At 33.7% G+C, this 25,596-nt stretch overlaps 1 protein-coding gene and 1 long non-coding RNA gene across 5 annotated transcripts in view; one reads left to right on the top strand and one right to left on the bottom strand.

Annotated features, from left to right (window-relative positions):
* Cbp53E (Calbindin 53E) overlaps positions 1 to 25,596 on the bottom strand; it is a 716,107-nt gene that overhangs the window by 374,450 nt on the left and 316,061 nt on the right. Inside the window, exon 1 of one of the 4 annotated variants that reach the window (XM_081744056.1) lies at positions 11,299 to 11,479. The exons of the other annotated variants lie outside the window; for them this stretch is intronic. Coding sequence (XP_081600182.1) covers positions 11,299 to 11,362 — 64 coding nt within the window. The 5' untranslated portion in view covers positions 11,363 to 11,479. Of the gene's footprint in view, positions 1 to 11,298; positions 11,480 to 25,596 lie in introns of those variants that run through there. 4 annotated transcript variants of the gene reach the window in all.
* The window catches only part of LOC145674222 (uncharacterized), a 49,420-nt gene that overhangs the window by 5,971 nt on the left and 17,853 nt on the right, over positions 1 to 25,596 (top strand). The gene's annotated exons all lie outside the window — the stretch shown is intronic.

Raw genomic sequence — 25,596 nt, 5'->3', positions numbered from 1 at the left:
TAACTTAATCAATTTTCTATATGAAAATACATTTATTGTTTTCACAGCACCCGCACATACATGTTAATTCTTAGATACATCACGAGCTCGAGGGCCATGTAAATATTTAAACATAAAAGCATTTACGAATTGTTACATTTTCATAATCCATGCTTATAATTCAACTAAAACACCACACTTTCGGTAAAAGTGATTGGCTACAATTGAGCTGCGTACATACCAATTACTTCAGCACATATTACCCGCTAACAGTATGTATGTCTATTACACTACAACCAAGGGCGCCAATGTTGTGGTTTCCAAGGGGGAGCAAATATAAGAGACGTTTCAAATATAGTTTCAAATTTTGCTGTAACTAATGTAAAAATTCTATTGGGTTTTCGATATTCTGAAGTAAAATTTCCTCTAGGGGGAGCAAACGCCCCACCTTGTCACCCCTGATGGGCGCCCTTCACCACAAACCCTTATAGGGAATCGAACTCGAAAGCACACGTGTTAGACACTTATCCACTAAGGGTGACGATAATATATTTGAGTAATTGGGAACTCCTATACTCAGATGGTCCTACGGAGACCACAATAGATTTAGTTTCATTTAATATTATTTTCAAGAAGATTGTCTCAAAGCTCAAGGAATTGTTTACATATATGCCATTCTTCAAATGGAAACGCGAATGGCTGTCTCAGAAGTTCTGCTAATATAGTAAATTATTTAAGAAGCAAGATAGGAAGCGCTACATATACAACAAAATATTTATTGTACCGATTTACTGTTAGAATATTTATTACTCTGTCTGTGGCTCCATAAATCATAACTGTTTGGCTGTTTAAATTTATTACTTGAGTCTAGTGGTCTACATACCAGTTTTGCAATAGCAATTGGTACAATTTGAATGCGAAAATGAATTTTGGTGTTCAAACTAAAACAATTAACAGGCTCGTGGCACTACATGGAAAAATGGAAATAAGAGCATAATGCTTGTGAAATCCCTTAGTCTTCCAATTCCATGGTTAACCATGCTTTTAAGTTAGCATTTCCTCTGAAACTGGTAGAGTGGCTCGGTTTTACTTCAAACAGTTACTAGAGAACAGTGCTCAAAGTTTTCCGTCGTGAGAATAGGTAACAATCTCGTCGTCCTTTACCACAAACGTTCCTCACAGAATTACAGAGAGATTCTTTAAATGGAAAATATCCCTCGTCCTCTGAATCTAGCATTTAAGCCGATTACTCTTTTGGTAAGTAGAAAGTTACGTGAAATTACTTGGATATAATTCAGAGTTGTAAGTAATTAACATAAGAGTATTAACTTAAGAAGGATATACCCTTAACTTTATTGAATAACAATCGACAACACTGATTTTAGTATTATTTGTCCATTAGTTAAATTCAAGATTACACTCTAACATTTGGTATGGGACAGAGAAGAAAGTAAGAAATTCAGTCACAACAATCGAGTAATGTTTTGAAATCTTTCAGTCCCATGATTACGCCCTTTAGGCTCAAAGAGACAGGTGATTAATTAAAGTAAATGATTATGACTTAATTGGAGGAATGAGAATGTGGAAGATAAGAGAAAAGTTACGAGAAAACAAATATATTAATTGTCCAACACAAACTTATATGGCCTGGGATCAAACCATAGCGCCCTCGCACCAGAGATGATCGCTCTACCACTTGAGCCACCATGCCAGTGTTGCCACAGTCCTAGCTCTGGAGTGGGCTGAAAAATAGTACCAAATTGAAAGAAAAAGGGCTGAATTCATTTTTGCCAAAAAGTAAAATATTTTTGCCCACGTATGATCATCCCTGATCTAACTTTAGACCTATACATAAAGTTTGTTACAACGCGTCGATACAGATCTCTAAAACGCAGAAATATTCGGGTATTTTTTATATTCGTCAATATGGCGTCACTAGTAAACAACTTAGCCCGGTAAGCCGGCAACTACGTCAATGTATTTTTTCGTGCTATACCATGCCGTTGGGGGGGGGGGCGGTCCCGGGAGCCGAAGTAACGGAGCGCAAAATTCGAAAGTAAGAAAAAGTTCTCAAAATCCAGGAAAACCAGGGTTTATTTTTAAAAATGTTATTACGCTTCGCGCAAACCATAGTCTATCGACCTCAGTCATATGTACGGGAGCGCCATCGTATATTCTCTCCCAGGCGCTGATTTTCCACGGTACGGCCCTGGTGCTATTATTGTTTTGATGTAGAATCTTTTCAACGACACATAAATTATAGACTTACTTCAGCACCCACTGGTCTTCTTCAGAATTTGCAACACTTAATTCAACGTGTGTGTACTTTAAAAAAAAAAAAAAAAAAAAAAGAAAAGAAAAGAAAAGAAAAGATTTCAAGCTAAAATTTCCACCACACTGCTTCTTTCTCGTCTCCTTCCTGCGCGACACGGATGCACCCATCTAGCGTCATTTGTTTCCCGGTATAGTTCGAATTATGAATTTTCCACACGAAGTTTGTACCGTTATGCGGTGCAATGTCACAGAATGAATGTTCACCAGCATTTCTTAAGAGTCCAACACAGTATGAGTAACGTGAATTTTGGAAAATGTGACAATATTTGTTAAATGGTGCTGAATTGGATAGAATTGTACCAACTTTTTCACAAAAGGGGCTGAAAATGCCAACGTGGTACCAACGGGCCGGTGAATGACAAAAAGGGCTGAATTTGGTACAATTGTACCAAGTGTGGCAACACTGCACCATGCTCTCCATCAGAGATATCCACAGGCGGGTTTAGGGCACATGTTGTGCCCATGAGCTTATTTCAGGAACAAAATTTGTCATTGAAAATGATGCAACCAAACTGGGGAAGGGTATATTTAGCGGGAAAGGAAAGATCATTTATTCAGAGAAAATGAAAGTGTATGTGGGATACGCAAAAACGTAGGTTATATGCGTAAATCAGTATTTTTTAGGCTTAACGTACGACTATATGTAATATCCTGCAGCAAACGTATCATTGAAAACGTATGTTACATAATATTTTCTGTATAAGTGTCCAATCTATACGTACTTTCCGTATGAAAGAAAGAACTGTATATAGGCGGTAAGGATCTCACATACAGATGGTCGTATACAACATACAGCTGACGTATGTAACATGTGTATGCGTATGTAATATACGGAAGACTGTTAGATTTCAGACATCCTGCAGTGACATGCTGTAACATTTAAGCGGCAAAAAGGAGTACTATGTAGCATATAGATAACGTATGCTTCGTACAGATTTCCGTAGTAAACATAAGGATTCCGTATACTTGTACGATATACCGCTGTCCGGGTAGCGAATTTATTTTTAATGTCTAGTGTAGAATTATAAATTAGTGAGCCTTGTGCCCAAGCTCTTGGAGGTAAGGGCATCACAATTTATTTTTGAATCTTGTATTTTAAATATTTGTATAAGACATATACCTGTACCTTGTCATTTTGTTGCTTGTTATTTTGTTGTGCGTAATGATCCTAAAATGAAAATTTTAGTTTCGCTTCCCGTTATTTTAAGTTATACATCACTACACAGAGAAAGATTCGTTATCCGAATAGCAGTGTATTGTACAAATATACGGAATCCTCTTGCTTACTACAGAAGTCAATACGGAGCATACGTTATCCGTATGCTACATAGGCACTGCCCTTAGGTGTTACATCATGCCATTCCTTATATTACATACGTATATGGATGGTACCTTTGTCAGCTATTTTATATATGTCCATTTGTATGCGAGATCTTGACCGCTTATATTGTTTCATACTGAAAGTACGTACTGATGGAACACTTATACAAAAAGTATTATAACACATGCGTTTTCACTTATACGTTTGCTGTACGTAAAGTCCAAAAACTACAGGATTTACAAATGTAACATACGATTTTACATACGCCACATTCGATTTTTTTTCTCAGTATAGAGAAAATCAGAGGGGAAGGGAAGCAATATTTCTTTAGAACCTAATATTCAAAACAGAGGGATACAGATAGAAATGAGTTTCTGTTAAAAAATGTTTTTATAAAGCACTCAACTTTACTCATAGGAGAAACGTGACTACATGAACCATGATAACCTACTTTTCTTTTTTTTTTTTACCATTGAAGTACATTTAATTTGCAGATCACGTACAATATATGTTTTATCCCATTTAACATTTTATCTCTAGAAACCTACTATAAATAACTAAACATGTATATATAACAAAAACAAAAAAAAAAAACGTAGAAAAGGAACAATTTACAAATAAAAAATACTTATCTTGCGTTACGGATTACTTGTTAGTTAATAGATAGAGGCAGTGCTGTGATTGAGATTATACGGCGGTATAAGCCGTACACCTTCTGCTTAATAATACTTACTAGAGTATACCTTTTGATTTAAGGCGTATAGCATTTTTGTTGCCTTTATATGTGTTTATCTGTTTATTTAACAAATTCATGACTCCAGTAATAAAGGGGCTATATCACTTTCTTTTCTATTATATTCTTAGCCTCTGTTCAAGTATATCAATCATGAGAAAAATCAAATTTTTGTAACAACTCAGAAATCACAAAAGAGAAAGTAGCCGAAAAAAAAAACACAAGAAAGGAATTATTCCTTCAGCTCTGTCTTTGGCCAAGTTCGTGTTGTTTTGATCAATGAATATCAATACAAAATCCATGTTAAATTCTGATTCGTATTTCCACCGTACTTCTCAACACAATTCTTATATATATATATATATATATATATATATATATATATATATATATATATATATATATATATATATATATATATATATATATATATATATATATATATATATATATATATAGTTCCTTCTGGTACATCGGTCGCGATTTTATCTTTTCATTCTCGTAGCTGGTTAGCTCCTTTTGCGTACTTACAGTCATTTACATTATTAATGGAGTGGTTTGTCGAAAGAGTACCATTAAAAAAAACAGAGCACAATTTTTTTAGAGTATAAAATAGTACTTATTCTTTGTATTTTAATGTGCCTCACGTTATTTATTTGAGAAAATGCCTTCTCTATTGTCATAATATGTCTTTTATGATAATTATTGATGTTCACAAATACCGTTGTGAAAATCCCCTTGTACTCTTGTGAAAATTTTACAACAAGACTGAATAGGGCTAATCATGCAAGCGTAAGGTAGCCGACAAACTCTTTGGGAAGAGATAAAAGCATAATTTGTAGGTTTGAATGAAGATTCAAGAGTGCTGCGTACCTAAAACATCTTGATATTTTTTAATCCACTGATTTATATGAGGAATTATTTTCCCTTTTTTTAAAAAAAAAATGAACTATAAGTTTAATAAATTGTTTTTACTCATTTCTTCAAATATGTTTAAATGTTCCTTACTTCGTGAAAATTAATTATATATATATATATATATATATATATATATATATATATATATATATATATATATATATATATATATATATATATATATATACAGAGTCTTACAAAAAGACCTCTCATATTTGGACTGAGCACTGTGTGAGTTGTAGTTGGAATACGGAGGCGGAAGGCGTATCGATCGATAGCGGTATATGGGCCACTGTCAGTTCTCAGTAATGGCGTGGCGCGGTGAGCATCGAGTGTTTGTTTTGAGGAGTATATTCGTAATAGTGGTTCTGTGATCTACTCAGCAGGCATTTCGCATTCGCTTCGGACTTGGAAGACAAGATTCTGTTCCGGACAGAAGAAAACTATTCAAGTTTGGGTATCAAACTTCACAACAACAGGTTCTGCACTGACCAAAAAAAAAAAACCGACCTGTTTAAGTGCTGAACGATTTGGAGATTGATGGATAGACGCTTTCATACGCGCCACATTTTCCGATGTTGTTACGGTACGAGGTTCGCCAGGCATCTTTTTTTCTCAGTGCAGAAGCTGTTGCTGTAAAGTTTAATTACCCAAACTTGAGTAGTTTTTCTATCCGGAACAGAATCATGTCTTCCAAGTTAGAATGGAATGCGAAATGCCCGCTGAGTAGTAATTACAGAACCATTATTACAAATATACTGCTCCAAAACAAATGCAGAATCTCATCGCGCCGCGCCATCGCAACTATTGAAAATGGCATACATACCACATCGATACCCCCTCCGCCTTCGTATCTCCACCACAACTCACACAGGGCTCTCTCCAAATACGGGAGGTATTTTTTGCCGGACCCTGTAATTACAATATATTTAATAATTTAATTTAAGTAATAATAAATTTATTTATGAAGCAAACTAACTTTCACAAAGCGGACACTTAAATAGATTTCAAGAAGAAATCGGTAAAAATCAGAGCATTAAAATTCAAGCTCATTTCGAAGAAATCAGAAAAAATATATGTCTATAGACTAGAAAGCTAAGATGTTGCAGGTAATCAATACCATTAACGAATCTATCAATCAAATGAGAGCCTGAAGAACTACTGCATTGTATTTTACGTTAAGTAACGTAAACACTACACAAAAGTGATGATAATATATTGGTGAGTTTTGAAATGTAGTTTGAGTCATTCCAAGTCAACTCACCTATAACAAATTCACTTTCCGGCACTCAGCATCATGGAACTGAAAGTGCCATAGCTTCCTTATTTTCAAGTTATTGGGCTCATCCAGGAGTCAAATGAAAGCTTAATTTTTGCTCTTTCAGTACATCCTAAGAAACCTTGCAAAAGGCTACACTGTCAAACATTAATGGGCATACAAAGCAAATTTTAGTTTGTTTTTTTTTAAATATAAATTGTGCCATTGCTCAAAAGTTACAATCATAAACTTTTGAAATTATTTTTGTACATTCATCTTAACACGTACATTGTATGGTTAAAAAAATGAAAAGGATGTTTTTGTATTTTTGTAATAATAATAATAATTATTATTATTATTATTTTTATTATTATTATTATTATTATTATTATTATTATTATTATTATTATTATTATTATTATTATTATTATTATTATTATTTGTTGTTGTTGTTGTTGTATTTTACATGTACGGAAATGTACAGTTTTAAGTTTTGTTACAAATTGTGTCATTGCTCTTAAGTTACAACTATCAAACTTTTTGAAATTGTTTTTATAGAATCATCTTAGCACATACGTAATATGATTAAAATATTAAAACGGCGATTTTGGTATTTTTGTAATTATTATTATTTTTGTACGTCAGAGTGAAATTCATGAATCGCTCTGTACCTTCGATATTCTACTGGCCAGAAAGTGAAGACTTTTGGGTACCTTTTGTAAATATCATCTGGGATGTTCCTGTCCCATCTCTTACAAGCCAATCAGCCCAGACTAACGCAATTGAAAGCATAATTACAAAAGACTCATATCATCAGTGAAAACAATGAGCTGTGAAATATAGGACACAAAATTTTGTATGTAAATCTGTGTAATTCTGAGAAGTATTATCGATATGTATGTTTATTGTTTTCTATGTATATTAGTCTATTATTTCTTATTTTTGTTGGTAGGTTTTCTAATAATCACTCAACCATATTTTCCATTCACAAAATCACAAAATTATTACAAAAAAGTCCTCGCTTTTTGCTATTTTACCACTCCAAGTAAATGCAAACTAATCCTATAAAAAGTTACAAAAGTTCGATAATTGTAAGCAATGGTACAACTGGGAAAAAGGAAAGACATAGTTAAAGTACGAAAAGTAATATTATATGAATACTAAAACTACACATTAATACTAAAACTACTAAAACTAGTTTTATTTTTAAACATAGGGTCTGCCTAATATTTACTTAGATGATTATTTGAAAAAGTTTTAAAGTGTGACAGTTGTCAGTTCAGAGCAGGGATGGCAAAATTTTTCCAAAATTTCACTTTCCGGATTTCAGAAAAAATCCGTAATTAAGAAAAATCCGGAATTCAGAAAAATCAGGATTTTTTTCGACATCAGATTGTTTTCAAATTCCGAATGTTTTCCGAATTCCTAAAATTTTCCGATTTTACTTTCCGGAATCCGGAAAGTAAAATTACGGAATTTACCATCCTTACTTCAGAGGAAAGGCATAATCTGTTAACAACACTAAAACTGTATATTTCTGTACATTTAAAATACAAATAATAATAATAATAATAATAATAATAATAATAATAATAATAATAATAATAATAATAATATATTTATTTTAGTGCCATGAACAGCCAGATAGCAAAAATACAGCACTTAGTCATAGAACTAAGGGTTATAACACACATCTTATATTCCTTTTAATATTAACAATACATTTGTTTCGATGACAGGAAGTCATTGTCTATCTTATAATATACACATAATTTTATTATTTGTATCTTGTCTGGATAAACATAATTACTTCATTATTCATTAAAATAGTCAGTCAATTTTCTTAAAATTATCCTTAAAATAAGGATGCCGTCAAACATACAGATATACTATATAAAACATACATACCTATTAAAATCTATACGTCAGTTCAATAAATACAATTATCCCGATAATATATTAAAAGAACTTGTCAGTTTTCTTAAAATTATAAAATTTTTATTCATGGGAATCATTTCCGATGCTTTTCTAAGGTTATATGTTGGTACCCTTATACCTTTATTATGTAGGCAGTATTCACTACTATATCTATTATCTAAAATTTTCTGAATAAAGTTTTTCTCTATCATTTTTCTTCTTACATGTAATTCTTGCAACCCCCAGTATTCGTTCCAGTAATCATAACAATGAGAGTAGTAATCTTTTTTTTATTTCTACACAATAGTCTAATGAAACATTTTTGAACCGATTCAATTTTGCTACATAATGTTGTGGATATATTATTCCATATAATTGCACCAAATTCTAATCTGGGTCTTACAAGTACCTTAAATAGGTAGACATATGTATTTGCATTTTTAAACTCAGGCCACTGTCTAAAAACAAACCCTATAGTCTTTCGTGTTTTATTTACTATGTCATTAATATGATAATTGAATTTCATATTCATGTCAAATATTATGCCTAGATCTTTAATCTTTTCAACTGTCTGCAGCGATATTCCATTTATGACATATTTGCTAACATAGTATTGCGTTTTATTGGTATATGAAATAAACTTAGTTTTATCACAGTTTATTTTCAGTAGATTATTTTTACACCATATACTAATACTATCCAAGTCTTTTTGGAGTAAGTAGTTATCGTATTCGCTATTCACTATTCTAAATAACTTCAAATCGTCCGCATATAATAATATATTTGAGAATTTAACCTCTTCCGTCAGGTCATTAATAAATAATGAAAAAAGAAGTGGTCCTAAAGGAGATCCCTGAGGTATACCATTCTTTATGCAGCCATTACTGGAAGTTATATGACCAATTTTCACTCTATATTCTCTGTTTGATAAATAACTTTGGAACCATCAAATATACTGAGGAGATAGACCAACATTGGATAATTTACGAACTAGAAGTCTATGTTCTATAGAGTCGAAAGCCTTTGACATATCAATATATATAGTGTCAACCTGTAGTCTGTTTTTAAGAGCTAAGTGCGTAAAATCTGTAAAATGTACAAGATTCGTAGCAATTGATCTGCCTTTATAAAACCCATGCTGAAATTCAGTTAGTTTATTTTTACATTAAAGTATATATGGTTGTGTATTATTATTTCAAATATCTTACTAAATGCATTAACTAATGTGATTGGCCTATAGTTTTTCATATTACTTCTATCTTCTGTTTTATGTACAGGTACAATATATACTTGTTTCCATGTCGATGGAGACTCTCCACATCTGAGTGATTCATTGAATATATTTGCTAGAATGGATGATAACTCAGTACCACATGCCTTTATTATATAGTACGGTATGTTATCTGGACCAGAAGAGGTACTTCCATTAATCTGTTTAATTGCACTAAGGACATCCGATTCAGAAATATTAGGTATATTAATTATATCTCCGCTACAAATAGGTAATGTAGAATACATGTTACAGCCATTTACATGACTTAGTCCCAAATTAAAATTTTCACTGAACATTTCTTTAAACAGCTCCACAACATCAGTCTGTGTAGTAGCTACTGTTTCATTATATTTCATTTCATTAGGTAATTTTTTGTCATCTGAGTTTTTAAATACTTTCCAAAAGACCTTATTGTCACTAACAATGCTGTTTTCTAAACTAAGATAATAGACCTTTCTCGCTTCTAGATATTTCCTTTTTACAATTTTACGTAATGTAGAATACCTTTGGTACCACATACTGTCATTGGTCTTGTTTTGACGAAACATTTTGTTTTCTTATTTATTAAAGTTTTCAGTTCCCTATTCATCCAGGGGTCTTTAAACTTGGGTTTATTAATGACTACTTTCTTAGGTACATAAATATCTAGAACATTATATATACTATCATAGAAACTGTTGGTCTTAGTATTAATATCACTTGTATCTACATTCAATTCATTCATTGCCTTGATACCCTGATATACACCTAAGAAGTCAGCATTCTTAAAATCAAAAACTTTTGTTTGGTTATAGATATTGTCTTGATTGTTATTATTACTTTTAATTACTTCCCATTCAAAAACAAAAGGTGGATGGAAGCGGTCAATTTTTATTAAAGGTAGGACATCATACACAATGGAACTATTATCCATGTTGGTTAGCAACAGGTCAAGAACTTTATCTTTCCTATTAGGATCATACGATCTATTCAATTGTTTTAGATTAAGTATATTGCTTAATTCAATTACTTTGTCAGCTTTTTTCATAGTGTAATAGTTACATGTGGTTATAGTTCCAGTAGCCCAATCTATTCCACCTACGTTAAAATCACCTAAAACTATAAAGTTACAATTTCTTGTTATTAGAAAAGTGGTTAACCATTCACAATAGTTAATAAAATTCTTCAATGGAAAGTCAGGGGGAATATAATGCAAGCACAATAATAATGGCTTGTTGTCAGGGATTAAAACTTTAACTATAATAATATCAAGAATATCATCTGGGGGAGTTATAATTTCATATGCATATTCCTTTTTTATGATAACTATACAGCCCCCACCCTTAGTCTTGTTTACTAGTGCGAAATTTCTATCTTTACGTATAGTATTGTAATTATTTGATAATTGTACAAAGTGTTGATTCATTTCTTTTAACCAAGTTTCAGTGATACAATAAATATCAAAGTCATTACAATTTACTTCATCTATAAATACCTTCTCTTTAGTATTAATTCCATTAGCATTTTGATAATATAATCGCAAGTGCGTCATACTTATTTTATACTAGTTTATGCTATTTATTTACCTTTGCTATCCACCTTCTCAGCTCTAACTTCATGGCACACAATTTCTTCCTTTAGTCGACCCATAAATTTAGTAAATAAGACACCATCTGGCTAGACATTCGGATTATAGACACAATCAAAATCATTTTCTTCTACAGCTACATAAAACGAGGAATAACTACTGTGTTTTGTTTTTAACTGTACACATCTAGTAACATTAACATTAGCACTTTCCTTCACAAATGCAGAAAGATCTTTACACGAAACACTAGGATCGAGTCTCGTCACAAACAGTACAGACGTACGAGGACCTTTTTTGTTTACTTTCAATTTGCCCGTGGCATTCTTTCCTTGCATTAAAGTATTACGATTCCTGTTGTCAGAGTCAGATAAGGTTGTAGTTTTTGTTCCACTCGGCAGTTCTTGGTTATTTCGCCTTAGGCGTTTGGTTATCAGCTTCCATTCACCAACACTTGTTTCCTGTTGTAAACTGTTAGAAGGCGCTTCATTGTCCTTGACCATGACATTCATAGAATCACCTTGCACCTTTTTTTGATCAGAGGGTATTGAACTATTTATCACTTCAGCAAATGTCCGAGCTTTATTATTAGCTGATAGCAACTCATTTAATTTTATATTTTCTTGTTTCATCGATATCAGTTCAGCCTTCAAGGAATCATATTTTTCACTAATATCACTTAACATAACTAAAACCTCATATAGCTTATTTTTTACTTCTACACAACAAGTATAATACACAATAATAATAATAATAATAATAATAATAATAATAATAATAATAATAATAATAATTGCAAAAATACCAAAAGCATCTTTTTCATTTTTTAACCTTATCATATATGTGCTAAGATGATTCTATAAAAAAGTTTCAAATGTTTCATAATTGTAACTTACGAGGAATGACAAAATTTGTAACAAAACTTAGAATTGTATATTTCCGTACATATAAAATGCAAACAAATAATAATTACAAAAATACAAAAAACACTCTTTTCATTTCTTAACCATACCATGCAAGTGTTAAGATGAATTTACGAAAAGAATTTCAAAAGTTTCATGGTTGTAACTTTTGAGCAATTCCACAATCTATATATATAAAAGAGAACGTACAAAATCCTTTGTCCGCTCATCACGCTAATACGGCTGAACCAATTTCTTTCATTTTTGGGGGGTTATTAGGATTTGGACCCTAGATGGTTTTTATCATATCACTTTAATTTTTAATTACCAGTGTCTTGAGATAATTGACCATTCAGGTGTCCACAAATCCTTTGTTAGTTCATCATAGGTAAAAATAAACGTATTTATATGCAACCCGCATGACCGTGTCACTCGGCGGGTTAACATAAATGACAGGCGATATACAGCGGAAAATAGCTTGAATCTTCTGTTTAAAATTTTTTAATTGATTTGCTTATTTTTACAGACACTTTTACAATATGCCAGCACCGGGATGACCGCAGCGAAGCGGGGCGGGTTAACATAAATGACAGGCGATATAATGTTAAGATTTACTGCAATCTTCTATGGTTTTTATCATATCACTTGAAAGCGAAAAAGTAAAAATTATCTAAGTAACAAAGATTATTGCGTTCCGGGGTGACCGCAGCGAAGCGGGGTGAACGCTGCTAGTTTGTAAAAAACCTTAAAGTTTGCTTTGTATGCCCACTAATGTTTCACATTGTTTCTTAGGATTCTTAGGATTTTGCAAGGTTTCTTAAGATCCACTAAAAGAGCAAAAATTAAGCTTTAATTTGCCACTTGAGTGAGTCCAATAGCTTGTAAAATAAGAAAGTTGTGGTAATTTTAGTTCTACGATGCTGAGTGCCGGAAAGTGAATTTGACGCTAAATTCACATTTTTCAAAGATTTCTCACCGGCCCATTTCTCATCCAAAAAACCGGAAAAAATTATTTAGCATAATTTCATTGGTATTTATTATGAAAAAAATTGAAGAGAATCTGAGACATTGAAGCACGGTCATATTTTAAAATTAGGTGATTTGACATGGAATGACCCAGTTGTGAAGAATGAGGAAATGTATCCGTGAGAAACAAAAAAAACTACTGAGTAAGTGCTAAGAATACTAGGGGGAAAGAGCACAATTAAAGGTAATTAAAAAGGGGAGAAAGATAATGTTTAGAACATTATTTAAGAACAAATAATATTCTCAAAACCATATAAAAGGTAGAAAAGAAATTAGAAAGGGAAGAGGAAGAGAAGAAGAAAAATGACCTCTCGATCTCTCTGAAGAGCATAGATGTTTTTGACTGTTTTCGATCTTTCAGTATTTGTGTTCTTGTCAAGCTTGGTAGTCATCGAACGTGTAAGAGAGAGAGAGAGAAAAAAAAATAACAAGAAAAAAGTTTATATATATATACACTTCGTATTTAAAAAGTTGTAGAGAGTTCATATCTAGTGTGAGGGGTCCCTGGTTCGATCCCAGCTCATGTTGGTGGTAAGCAAAATCGTGTTCATGAGTTAGTTTTCTTCAGAATCTTCTCTTTCTTTCTACATGATCATCTCACCTACTCTTTCATAGTAATTCAATTTCATTTATCATCCGCCTCCTTTAGCCTAAAAGGCATAAGCGTTGGATGTTAAATTTCTTTCGGTTCCACAATTGACTCAAGAACTCAGAATTATAGTACGAGAAAGCTTCTCAATTTAGACAAATAATTTGTCAGTCATAAGACAATCACATATGATGACGATGATGATGATTGCTAATCGAATTAATATTTTAGTAAGGACACTGCTGTAGACTGCAAGAGAAAATCGGAAAATAATTTTCCCTCACTCTCCCCGCCCACAAAAGCAATGGGGCAAGTAAGACATCGGTTTAACGCGGGATCCAACCACACGCCATGCGATCCCCCAAATGGTGCTATTGCATTGTTAGCAAAATATCGGATGGCTGGCCTGTTCTGTACCCGGCAAGTACGGAGCTTGGAATAATCAATGTTCAGCGGTATTGTCAGACACTGACAAGACTGAAGTGTGCTTATTTGCAGCAAGCGACATGGCCTTTTGACATCAGGTGTTCTCCTTTTGGATGATCACACTTGACGACGGCGGCAACGTCAAACCATCTTGCCACAGTTCATCCGCTGTACAATACCGACCTTGCGCGTAGTAACTTTCATCTCTTTTCGACGTTGAAGAAAGCTCGCAAAGGAAGGCATTTTGGAAATAACGAAGTAAAGATAGCCGTGGAGAAGTTCTTCCATATATGCAAGACATATTTATTTCCAAGATAGGTTCTAAAATCCAGTAAAGTAATATGACAAGTGTATCAACGATATTGGTTCTTATGTGGAAAAATAAAGCAAGCCTTGTTCTTTATTTTCGCAATATAGGTCTATTATTTGTCTTTCAGAAATACTTCTGTCCATGGCCGCTAAGATAAATTTATTTTCCGACTTGCCCCATAATAATTACGATCATGACAATGAGTAAATAATTCGAATATCTCTATCAATAAGGGCTCTTTTCATAACCAAGCCACCAAAGTACAATCTAAATTTTACTCTTTGATATTATCATTACAGCACGCATTTAAGAAAAGTAACGTTTACTATATTTATGATTACTAATACTAATGAAGGCAAAAGAAAAAGAAATGAAAAATTATAATATTTTGTCCACTTAATGATACCATATCATCAACTTTCGTACTTGCACCTACAATATTTAACATTTTAACATATAGGACCTTATTAACTCTAACTTTATGGCCTATGGAACCCGGAGGTTCAAAGCCACATTCTCAAAAGCTCTCCACTGACACTGGTCTACCAGTCAAGACTTTGAAAGCGTTTCTACTTTCTTCCATCCTAGCTACATGATCTGCCCATCTAAGCCTCCTAGACTTGACGACCCTAACAATGTTGGGTAAACCGTATGAATTATGTAATTCATCGTTATGGAGTTTCCACCATTCCCCATTCCCGTTCCTCTTGGGCCCGAACATTCGTCTCAGGATTTTGTTCTCAAATACTTTCAGTCTATGTTCTTCTCTCAGAGTAAGCGACCATGTTTCGCAACCATACAGAACAACAGGCATGATTATCGTTTTATATATTTTAAGCTTCAAATTCCTCGACAGAATTCGCAACAACAAGAGATTTTGAGCTGAATAATAACACGAATTACCTGCTTTTAGTCGACATTTAATTTCTTCGTGAATATGATTTTCGTCTGTTAATATTGATCCTAGATATTTGAAAGTGGATAGTTTCAAGTATTATTTAATATTTTAACGCATCCATAATTTGCGTCCATAATTTATCAAAAGTATTATTTAATATTTTAACGCATCCATAATTTGCTGTATTACCGTCCCGACGCACTTCCATGTATTTAGTTTTCTCTGCATTTACTTCTAAACCCATGTCCCTGCAAGCGTTTAATAAGACCTCTGCATTTCTTTCTATTGTTCTCCTATCATCCCCTATTAAATTTACATCAGCATACGCCATAACCTGGTGAATACCATTCAACTCTAGGCCCTGGTTGCTATCTTTGATTTTCCTTATGGCGTATTCCAGAACGAAGTTTAATAATAATGGCGACAACGCATCTCCTTGTATCAGGCCATTTGCGAAGTGAAAGCTCGTGGACAAAAATTTTCCTACCCGAACTTTACTTGGGATTCATTTAAACGTATCTTAATTAATCTAATTAGCTTTCTCGGTATTCCAAATTTTGAAATAACGTTGTACAATGTACAATGTACAGGTCCTGTATAATGTTGGACCTTAAACATGGGATATAATTGATGTTGATTCCATAGTATTGTTCTTACTTTAGCGACTAAGTACAAGAAAAATCATTACATACATTTTCTTCAAAAATATTTTTTCTCGTCTTTCTTTCTTTCTTTCTTCTCTCTCTCTCTCTCTCTCTCTCTCTCTCTCTCTCTCTCTCTCTCTATTTATGTATTTTTATTACATTGTATCAAGACTCAAGAGGAACTTCAATGCAACTAACCGTCTCTTAACGATAACGATCTGAAGTAATGGTAAAAATAAAAGGATTAACTTGCGTTATACCAAACTATTGCTTGCCCATAATTTAGAAAATTATAAACAAGATATTTATGTGACAATTCCGTTACTACATATTTAATTAGAAATTTATATTATCTTGTATAGACATCATTGTATAGACCTAGTATGGAATAAATTTATAGAACTCAACTATGTATTAAACTTTTGAAACATGTAAGCAGTCTCCAAGAATTGTGAACTGACTTTCTTGTTGACAAGTAACGTAAGTCATATGGTAAAAGTGTATACAGAAGTACTACTGAGTACCAGAAGTATGTAGAGAAATTGTTTATGAACAAATCTTATTGAGTGTGCATCAGATTTTCACGGAGAAACTCAACCACATATTTTCAATCACGAAATAGTGCTTGTGTAAGCGGGGCATAATTTAAAACATGTTGTGTATTATTATTATTAAGTATTCTGCCTTTTGCTATGTCCTGGGTCTAATTAGTTTTTTTTTTTTCAATTTTAGATTTGGGCCTGGAAATGCTTCTTCCACACTTCTCGATTTTCAGCTTCCTCTTTTAACTCTCAATATTTTCTTCTATTTTTCAAATAATCGATCATTTGTCTTCTTCCTATTCCTCACTTTCCTTCTATCTTTCCTTCTATGGCGGTATGAAGAAGACATTTTTTTCGTAAGATGCGTCCAATCCAATTGACCTTTCTACAAAGGATGCTGACTTGAAGTGTCCTCTTCTCTCCTATCCGTTTTAAACCATCTTCGTTTTTTGCTCTCTCTGTCCATTTTATCTTCTCCATTTTCTTCCAATATCACATTTCGAAGTTCTCTAAATATTTTTTCTCTACCTTCCGTGATGTCTAAGTCTCAGAACCATACAGTCCAATGCTCCATATTTTAAATTGATGACATAATTGACGTGTTCTGTAAATATTTTAAATTGATTTTACGCTGAACATGCAAAGTTAATAAACGTGAAACAAAACATTAAATGAGTTTAATGTCTGCTGACTTCATTTTCTTTATTTAAAAAATAAAAATGATTGTCATCAAAAACAGCACTAATGTATCAATAATAATAATAATAATAATAATAATAATAATAATAATAATAATAATAATAATAATAATAATAATAATAATAATAATAATAATAATAATAACCAACTGTGTGTATTTATTTTTATTTTGTAACGTATCTCACCTCATTAAAGGTTTCTTTTAAAAAACTCTTGAATAATAGACTCCACTCACATGATTCTGTTTTTCGCAGAAACAATGAATTATGCGAGAAGAATTTCTTTTAGGTATTTCAATATTTGCTTTTACCCATCCCATCAAGTGACTGCTGACGGAATCCAGAACTTCTTTCAGAAAAACCACTAAAATGTATATTTACCCACTTCCTCCCACTGTGTTTACTTAAAGGAGATTCAAGACATGTCTTCGAAACACATTTTGCTCTTGTATTTTTAGCAAGAATATGGATTTCGAAACACGCACATGTTGTGTGCGGGAATAAGAAATATTTTAAGATGTCTTAGAAGAAAAGGAGGTGAAGACTTTCTTTAACAATTTCTTAAGACTTTATGGTCGTATGTCTGATGAAAGCTCGTGTGTGGTTAACTTTTTAATGTCATTTTCTGTTTTCATCTTCCAGAGTGAGAACTCGACTCCCCTATGAGAATATTGATTGTTGAAGACTTTTCATTATTTTCAATTACATTGAATATAACGTTGAGTTATGAACGCTTACACACAGACTTGTTTATATTATTTTACGTAAGATCATACGGCTACATTCCGTAATTAAATTTTGAAGCATTGAAAAAACACTAGTAAGTACAGGTTTGGGAAAGAATACTTTGCCATCTTCCTATCTTTTGAATGTGATATTTTTTTTACAACATCATGTAGGAAATTACATTTCTTTGGTTTCAAGGAAAATCTCAATTGGTCAAAGAAAAAACGTATTTACGAGGCCTGTCTAAAAAGTATCCGACCTTAATTTTTTCCACGCAAAGTAGTGATTCTCAGGCGGCGCCACCGTGCACGGTGGAAGGAGGAACCTTAATGCGCATGCTTGAATTTTTCACCGCGTTCGCGTGTGCCAGTCGTGAGCTGGTGGTCGCGAAGTAAGGTGGTGTTGGTAGTGTTCGTCGGATTTAGTGTTTCTCGCAAGATGACTGAACGAATTGAGCAAAGATACTGCATCAAATTCTGTCAAAGGCTGGGTGATTCTCAAAGCCAAACAATTCGTAAGATTCAGCAGGTGTTTGGGTGCGATGCGATGGGTGTAACACAAATTAAACAATGGTTCAACCGATTCAAAGATGGCTGCACATCAGTCGAGAGTGAGCAGCGTAGCGGCAGGCCCCAAACTGCTCGGAATGCAGCTGTTGTTGAGCGGGTGCGAAATTTGGTGATGGCAGATCGCCGTTTGACAGTGCGGGAGATTGCAGAAGATGTTGGAGTGAGTAAAGATTCTGCACATGCAATTTTGCGTGACGATTTGAACATGAAACGAGTGGCTGCTAAATTTGTACACAAGTTGTTGTCTCAGGAACAAAAAGACACCCGTTTTGACGTTGCACAGGACCTTCTGGACACCACCAACACTGATCCTGGGTATCTGAATTCCGTGATAACTGGAGATGAGTCATGGGTGTACGGGTACGACCCAGAAACAAAACAACAATCGTCTCAATGGAAGCATCCCGATTCTCCAAGGCCGAAGAAAGCGCGGCAGGTGCGAAGCAAAATCAAGGTGTTGCTGACTGTTTTCTTCGATGCCCGTGGAATTGTGCATCACGAGTACGCACCTGAAGGACAAACAGTGACAAAGGAGTACTATCAAGATGTTCTCAGGCGACTCCGTGACGCAGTCCGGCGCAAAAGACCAGACATGTGGACAGCGAAGAACTGGCACGTCCATCATGACAACGCCCCAGCACATTCATCCCAATTGATCCACACGTTCTTAGCCAAACATGGAATTACAACCGTTCGCCAACCTCCCTATTCTCCAGACCTGGCTTCTTGTGACTTCTGGTTGTTTCCAAAATTGAAGACGCCTCTGAAGGGATCCCGTTTTGAGAGTAGAGAAGACATAATGCGGAACACGACGACGGAGCTGAACAACATTCCAAAAGAAGACTTCCAGCGGTGTTTCCAGCAGTGGAAGGATCGGTGGGCTAAGTGTGTGGAAGCACAAGGGGCCTACTTTGAAGGGGATTAGGGTCCCAAATCTGTCAGGTATTCGCAACTATTTTTCTGGCCAAAGGTCGGATACTTTTTAGACAGCCCTCGTATTTAATTTAATTCCATCTACCAATAAGAATACAGAGGTTCCTAAGGAGAAGTTGACGGATAGATTTTTTTTGAACAAGGTTGTACTTAATTAAATAATGTGAAATATATGTATAAAGCAGATAATGTGTCTGATGAAGGCAAAGTTAATTTGCCGAAACTGTAACGCTATTATTTATTAGTTAATATATGCTTTGGTCAGAATTTGTCTGTTAATTTATACAAGAAGTTCCAAAGCTAGAATGAGTGGTATGTATAAAGCCTGTACTTGTTTTCATCCATTTGCGGCGAAGCTAAAGGAAGGTACTTTTTTTTTTTTTTGCATATATGTATATGCTTGTATGTTGGTGTGTTTGTAATTTTCATTATTTTCACATGCAATGCTAACTCTTAATACGAATTGATTATTTTAAACTTTTTTCCTCTTTTATTGACGCTTCTCCTCCAGTTCTCCATTTCGAAAAGTTTCCAAAAGTTTACCTTAAGTTCTCCATTACATAAAAATAAGATTTTTGTACGATCAAATATTATGAATCTGCATTATTATTGGAAGCTCTTGTTAGAATGGTGTATTCAAATTAATATGTGAATCTTAGCTATTCTGAATAATTAAGTTACAGTTTATTGCTTGGTAAAGAAGACACCATTATCTTGTCTCAGCCAATGCGAGAAAGTTGAGACCAAAAAGCTAATGCTATTATTCCAGATGAAGAAGATAAGTTGTTTTGGCTTTATCTCCTAACGTACACGGAACACTGTATTGCAGTGTTATACAGTCGGAGACTAATCCCTTGTATTAATCCATCCAACCGTCACATTCATTCAAGATACATCCTATGTAAACACAAATACAACATGAGAAAGAAATTGGTGTAAAGAAAAGGGTTAAAATCTCACACTAAAATTCTTCTTCATACTCGTGAGAATTAATACAATAGAAAATCTTAGAAATCCCTCATGAATAAGTTATTCGTTATGGCCTTTATTCGGTGGGCTCAGATGTGATTTCCAGTGTGTGGGGGCACGGTACCTATGGTAGAGCGCATACCATTGGTCCCTGAGGTCGCTGATTCGATCCCCGCACAAGTAAGTCTGTGGTGGACAACATCGTATCCGTGAGTTTTCTCGGATTACTCCTATTTCCTTCCACTTTATCATTCCACCAATACTTCCATTATCATTCACTTGCTTTAATCATCGTCTCCCTTAGCCTAAAGGGCATAATTGTAGGACGTTAAACTCAGAGATTTCCTTTCATTTATTTCGATTCCCAGTGAGAGTGTGTGTAGTTTGGCTCCCACACCAAGCAGCCAGACCATATCTAACAACAGTTATGGTGCCATTGAGTGACATCATGGTCTTGAAACAGACAGGATAAACTGAAGGTGATAATTCTCATTCTGAAAACCGTTTGTCGGTGCCTGTTTTCGACCTTGACATACTCAGCTTCACACACAAAATGACGGACAGAAAAAAACAAATGAATTCTCCCTACGAAACCGAAAAGAATGGCATGGGGATAGTAAAGAAAAACATGTACTGTATCCAGTGAAATCAGCCACAGCCCACTTACAGGGATATCTTCAGCTATCTAAGTCACCCGTACCGAACACAGACATTTATCAAGGGCAGAAGATAATCCGTAGCAAATTCTGTGGTTAGACAAAAACATAATCTCTTGAAATTTTTGTTGTAAAGTTTTAATCTCACGAAAGGTTAGAGTAAGTAAGAATGAGCTGTGTTACCACAAGCATTGTTCTTCTAAATGTTAAAATCATGATTCACAAGATTTACCACAATGGACCTAACTTCAGAGATAAATCCCTTTTCTGAAATTAAAAAGTACAAACAAAAATTTAACACGTTAGTTGTTACTTTTTATTATTATTATTTAAAAAAATAAAATAAACGTTTTATATTGCACATTTGTTTTCTATTCTGCTGTTTATGTTTCCAATGTATTCATAGTTGTTTCTAGAACTTCAAAAAAATAAATAAATAAATAAATAAATAAATAAATAAATAAATAAATAAATAATTGCATTTTCACAAGAACATAGAACAACGAATGAGATCGCAATTTTACTTGGAATGCACAGTTCATTTTCTATTTACTTAAGGAAGTTACATGAGTATTATGTATTTTCGTGCCTTTGTGCTTCTGTATCTTTATAAGAACATTGAATATTACGTATTTTATTATAGGTATATAATGCAGAAATACTTAGATATCATATTACGAAAGACAATCATAATTCAGAGTACAAATGGTTGACATCTTGGGTATACATCCACCATGATCAGTGAAAGTGTTTTTTTCTTTTCTATGGATGGTTGTCCTTTGCTAGCAGTTTCGTCCTGATGGTTATAGTTCATCAATTAATCTTCTTCTTCATCTCCGTGCGTTGCCTTCTACTACTACTCTTGTTACTTTCTCAGAAACCATAATCTTATTTAAAAAATATTAATGCATTTATTTTTTTCTGACACTGCCTCTTATACATTATTCTTTTTGCCCCTTCTACACTTAATACTTTCCTGTCTGCTAAGATAATTTTCTCCATTATTCTCCATAGATACATTTGGAATATATCTACTTGTGTGTCCTTACCTTTTTATACTTCTCCTCTACACAATTAATGAATCTTTGTTTCTAAGATCTTTATCCAGAGAGGCAAAGACTCACAGGATACTCTTTACTTGAAGCTGATTCTTCCGGATATCCATTCTTTCCACTTTTCTGAATTTCGTGTTGCCATATGATAAACATTCTAGCTTTTAATGTGGATGATCTGACTTAGATTTCTGGTGGAATTTCTTTTGAGTTGATTTTGAGTTTAACATCCTTTTTCAGCAGCAAGGCTATATGAGACGGGACATCTGATTGGCGTGGAGTCCGAACTACATGAGCTCCCGCCGGGAATCAAACTCGGGTCTTCCACGTCAAAGACGCGTACGCTAACCGCTTATCCACGAAGGAGCTCCAGGAGATTTCTGGTGGAGCAGACATAATTTGAATACTATGTTAAACTGTGATTTCAAATCACATGTAGTTTCTATCTGAAAAAAGGGGGCTCATTAATTTCTAAAGAAAAAAAAAGGAGATTACATTTATTTCTCGCTGAAATGTCTCGCTGAAACGTCATGAATTTTGAAATGAATAATGTTTTGTTGAAAATTTTAGGGCTAAAAATGTATCTCTTGACTGCAAATAAAATGCTACATTGCCTAAAAGCATAAATATTAGGCGTTACCATAAATCGTGTTGTGTTTAGAACAGCCTTTTCCAACCGGTTGATGTATAACGTAGGAGCGCAGGAGAAAAATAGGAAGAACCACAATGACGAAAGAAGAAATGGGGATTATGTAGTGGAGGTAGTATTGGATGTACCCCTAAATAGTATGCTTGTAAGGCCATTGACTACGTTATCGATGTTCACGTTTTCCTATTCCCACTGTCTTGTGTCAACGTAATTATGCTTGCTACTTACTTCTCCTCACACTGAGATCATGAGAAGGAAACTGTGACGTCACAGACCATTAAGTTAGAAATTACTGATTTAGAAAAATGGATACAATGTTAGTTATTGTGTTTCATCACATTCATGTTTGAAATTAGGGTTAGCCAAAATTTTCCAGAATCCAGATTCAAAATCGGAAATTTTACTTTCCGGATTTCGGAATTTTTTTTTAGAAAATTCCGTATTTCAGAAAAATTCTGGAATCTTCTAAATTCCTGAATTTTCAAAATTCCGGATTTTTTCGAAATTCAGATTTTCTGAATTCCGGAATTTTTCCGATTTTACTTTGGGGATCTTGGAAAGTAAAAAATTCGAAATTGGCCATTCCTACTTAAAACTAAAATTTCATCTTTCTTTCCATCATAAAAAAATCAAGCACGTAAAATAATACAAGAAACCAGTGCTAAAGAATCATATTACACTATCAAGATAAAGAAATTCTAATAGGATAATGCAATGTCGACCCGTGAACAAAGAACCCCACTTAGTGCCTATGCTTACAATATCAGAAAAAGTTTAAACTTTCCCACTAACGTTCTTTTTGTCATTAATGTCGACATAAATCAATATATTTAACTCTTTCGTTGTGAAATTCGCTTTTAGTCGAATTGGTAATTTTACCTGGGAAATTTGTCTTGACGTCTATTTTTATTTATACTTCGCTCTGATATTCGATTTTAGTCACTCATTGTATACACAACATTTGATAGCAATAATGTGTTGCATTGTACAGTCCATTTATGTATTTTGAACCTAGGGTTTTAGCACTAATTGTACATAATATTGTACTTTGTGAATTTGGAATATTCACATCACCTTACGTTTCTTCTTACAAGTAATATGTTATATACATTGTATTGATTAATAAAAAGACTTAAGATTTTAAGTGTTACTTTAATATAAAGTGTCTTAAAACCAAATTTCAAGAAATTAGAATTTTTCACTTTTGCTTGATAATTGCCTTTTTTTTCAGGAATTCTCCGAAAATTTAACTCTGCAGCAAAAATACTAAAATGAGAAATGAGAATTGGAAAGACAGATATAGAGATGATATTTCATATGATGTGTAACTACATATAACAAGTCTGTAGATTTGGGTAGAAAATAATACATTTTTGCGTTTAAGTCAATGACAGTTTAGTTTTCTTTGGCGTACAAAGACTAAGAGACTACATCACGGTGAAATTAAAGGACCGCTAATTTTACAGTAATCATGTGATATCTTCAAATAGATAAAAGATAATCGAAAAGTGGAACAAGAGCTCCCTAGACAATATTATCTTACATGAGATCTTACTATTATCACTACTCACTATTTTTTTTTATTTCCAGTCATTTAGAAAATCGGCATTTATTTTCGCGTTTATAAATGACCGAAAACGAAAAGCTACTAACTAGGTGATTCGTGATAATGGTACCTCATGCAAAATAATATTGTCTAGGGCGCTCTATTTCCACATTTCGATTATCATTTATCTACTTTAAGACAGGCCCATATTTAGGTAAGTGCTATTCTGTGCTTGAGCACAGGGCGGCAGAATTTAGGGGCGGCAAAATTTGGAATTTTTAAAGATTCACAATAAAGTAATATTTAAAACTAGCAACCCACAGAGTCTCGCACAAGCGCGAGAAAATGTGTTAATGTGTTTAATTCGCTCTAATTACAGTAGTTAATAATTAGCTAGCTTATCTGATTATTTTTTAAAAAAAATAATTTTCTGCCACCTCTACCTCAAGTGGTGAAGATGAACGTGAACATCATGAAAACTGATACCGTTAAACTCAGCGACCTTAAAAACTATGAATTCAACACTAATATCTGTTGTTTTCGATTACTTTTAAATCTCATCCCCTCCCTGGGGAGTAGACTATAACATTGAAGTTGAATTGAATTAAAACTGTCACTAATCATCTCAGCGATTCCAAAAATAAAACTCTAATATTGGTCGTTTTCGATTATTTTAAAAATGTCCCCATATTATTCTTATGAGGTTTCTCCACCCGCATATCTGACGCATGTGCTACCTGGAAAAAGCCATTTGGATTATTTCTCTGAGAGCTTTAAAACATTAAAATTTCATGTTTCTATCTATTGTGGTTCTCGAGTTGGAAAGCGCTACAAACAAACAGACAGACAACTTAAGAATTAATAGAATGCATTTTCTCCGGACAAAAAACTGAAACCTACATGAATAAATTACATTCCAATATTTAGAGAATGTGTCCTCAATGGATGAGTGGCTAAGCTCGTTGCCTTGTAACCAAGGGGTTCCGGGTTTAATTACTGGTTGGGACAGAAGTGGTTCGTATCCCAAGTTAAGGTGTAGGTCCCTCCTTAGTACGTCATTATCATCCCATAGAAAGCAATGACAAACTACCATGGGTTCATCTTGCGCAGGGACCTTCGGGTCAAACACCTACCTTTGGACAGAACACCATCATAATCATCATT

The sequence above is a fragment of the Thermobia domestica genome, chromosome 2, assembly GCF_964235325.1.
Source record: "Thermobia domestica chromosome 2, izTheDome1.hap1.1, whole genome shotgun sequence".
NCBI classification, from domain to species: domain Eukaryota; kingdom Metazoa; phylum Arthropoda; class Insecta; order Zygentoma; family Lepismatidae; genus Thermobia; species Thermobia domestica.
This window is presented reverse-complemented; position numbering and strand designations above follow the sequence as displayed.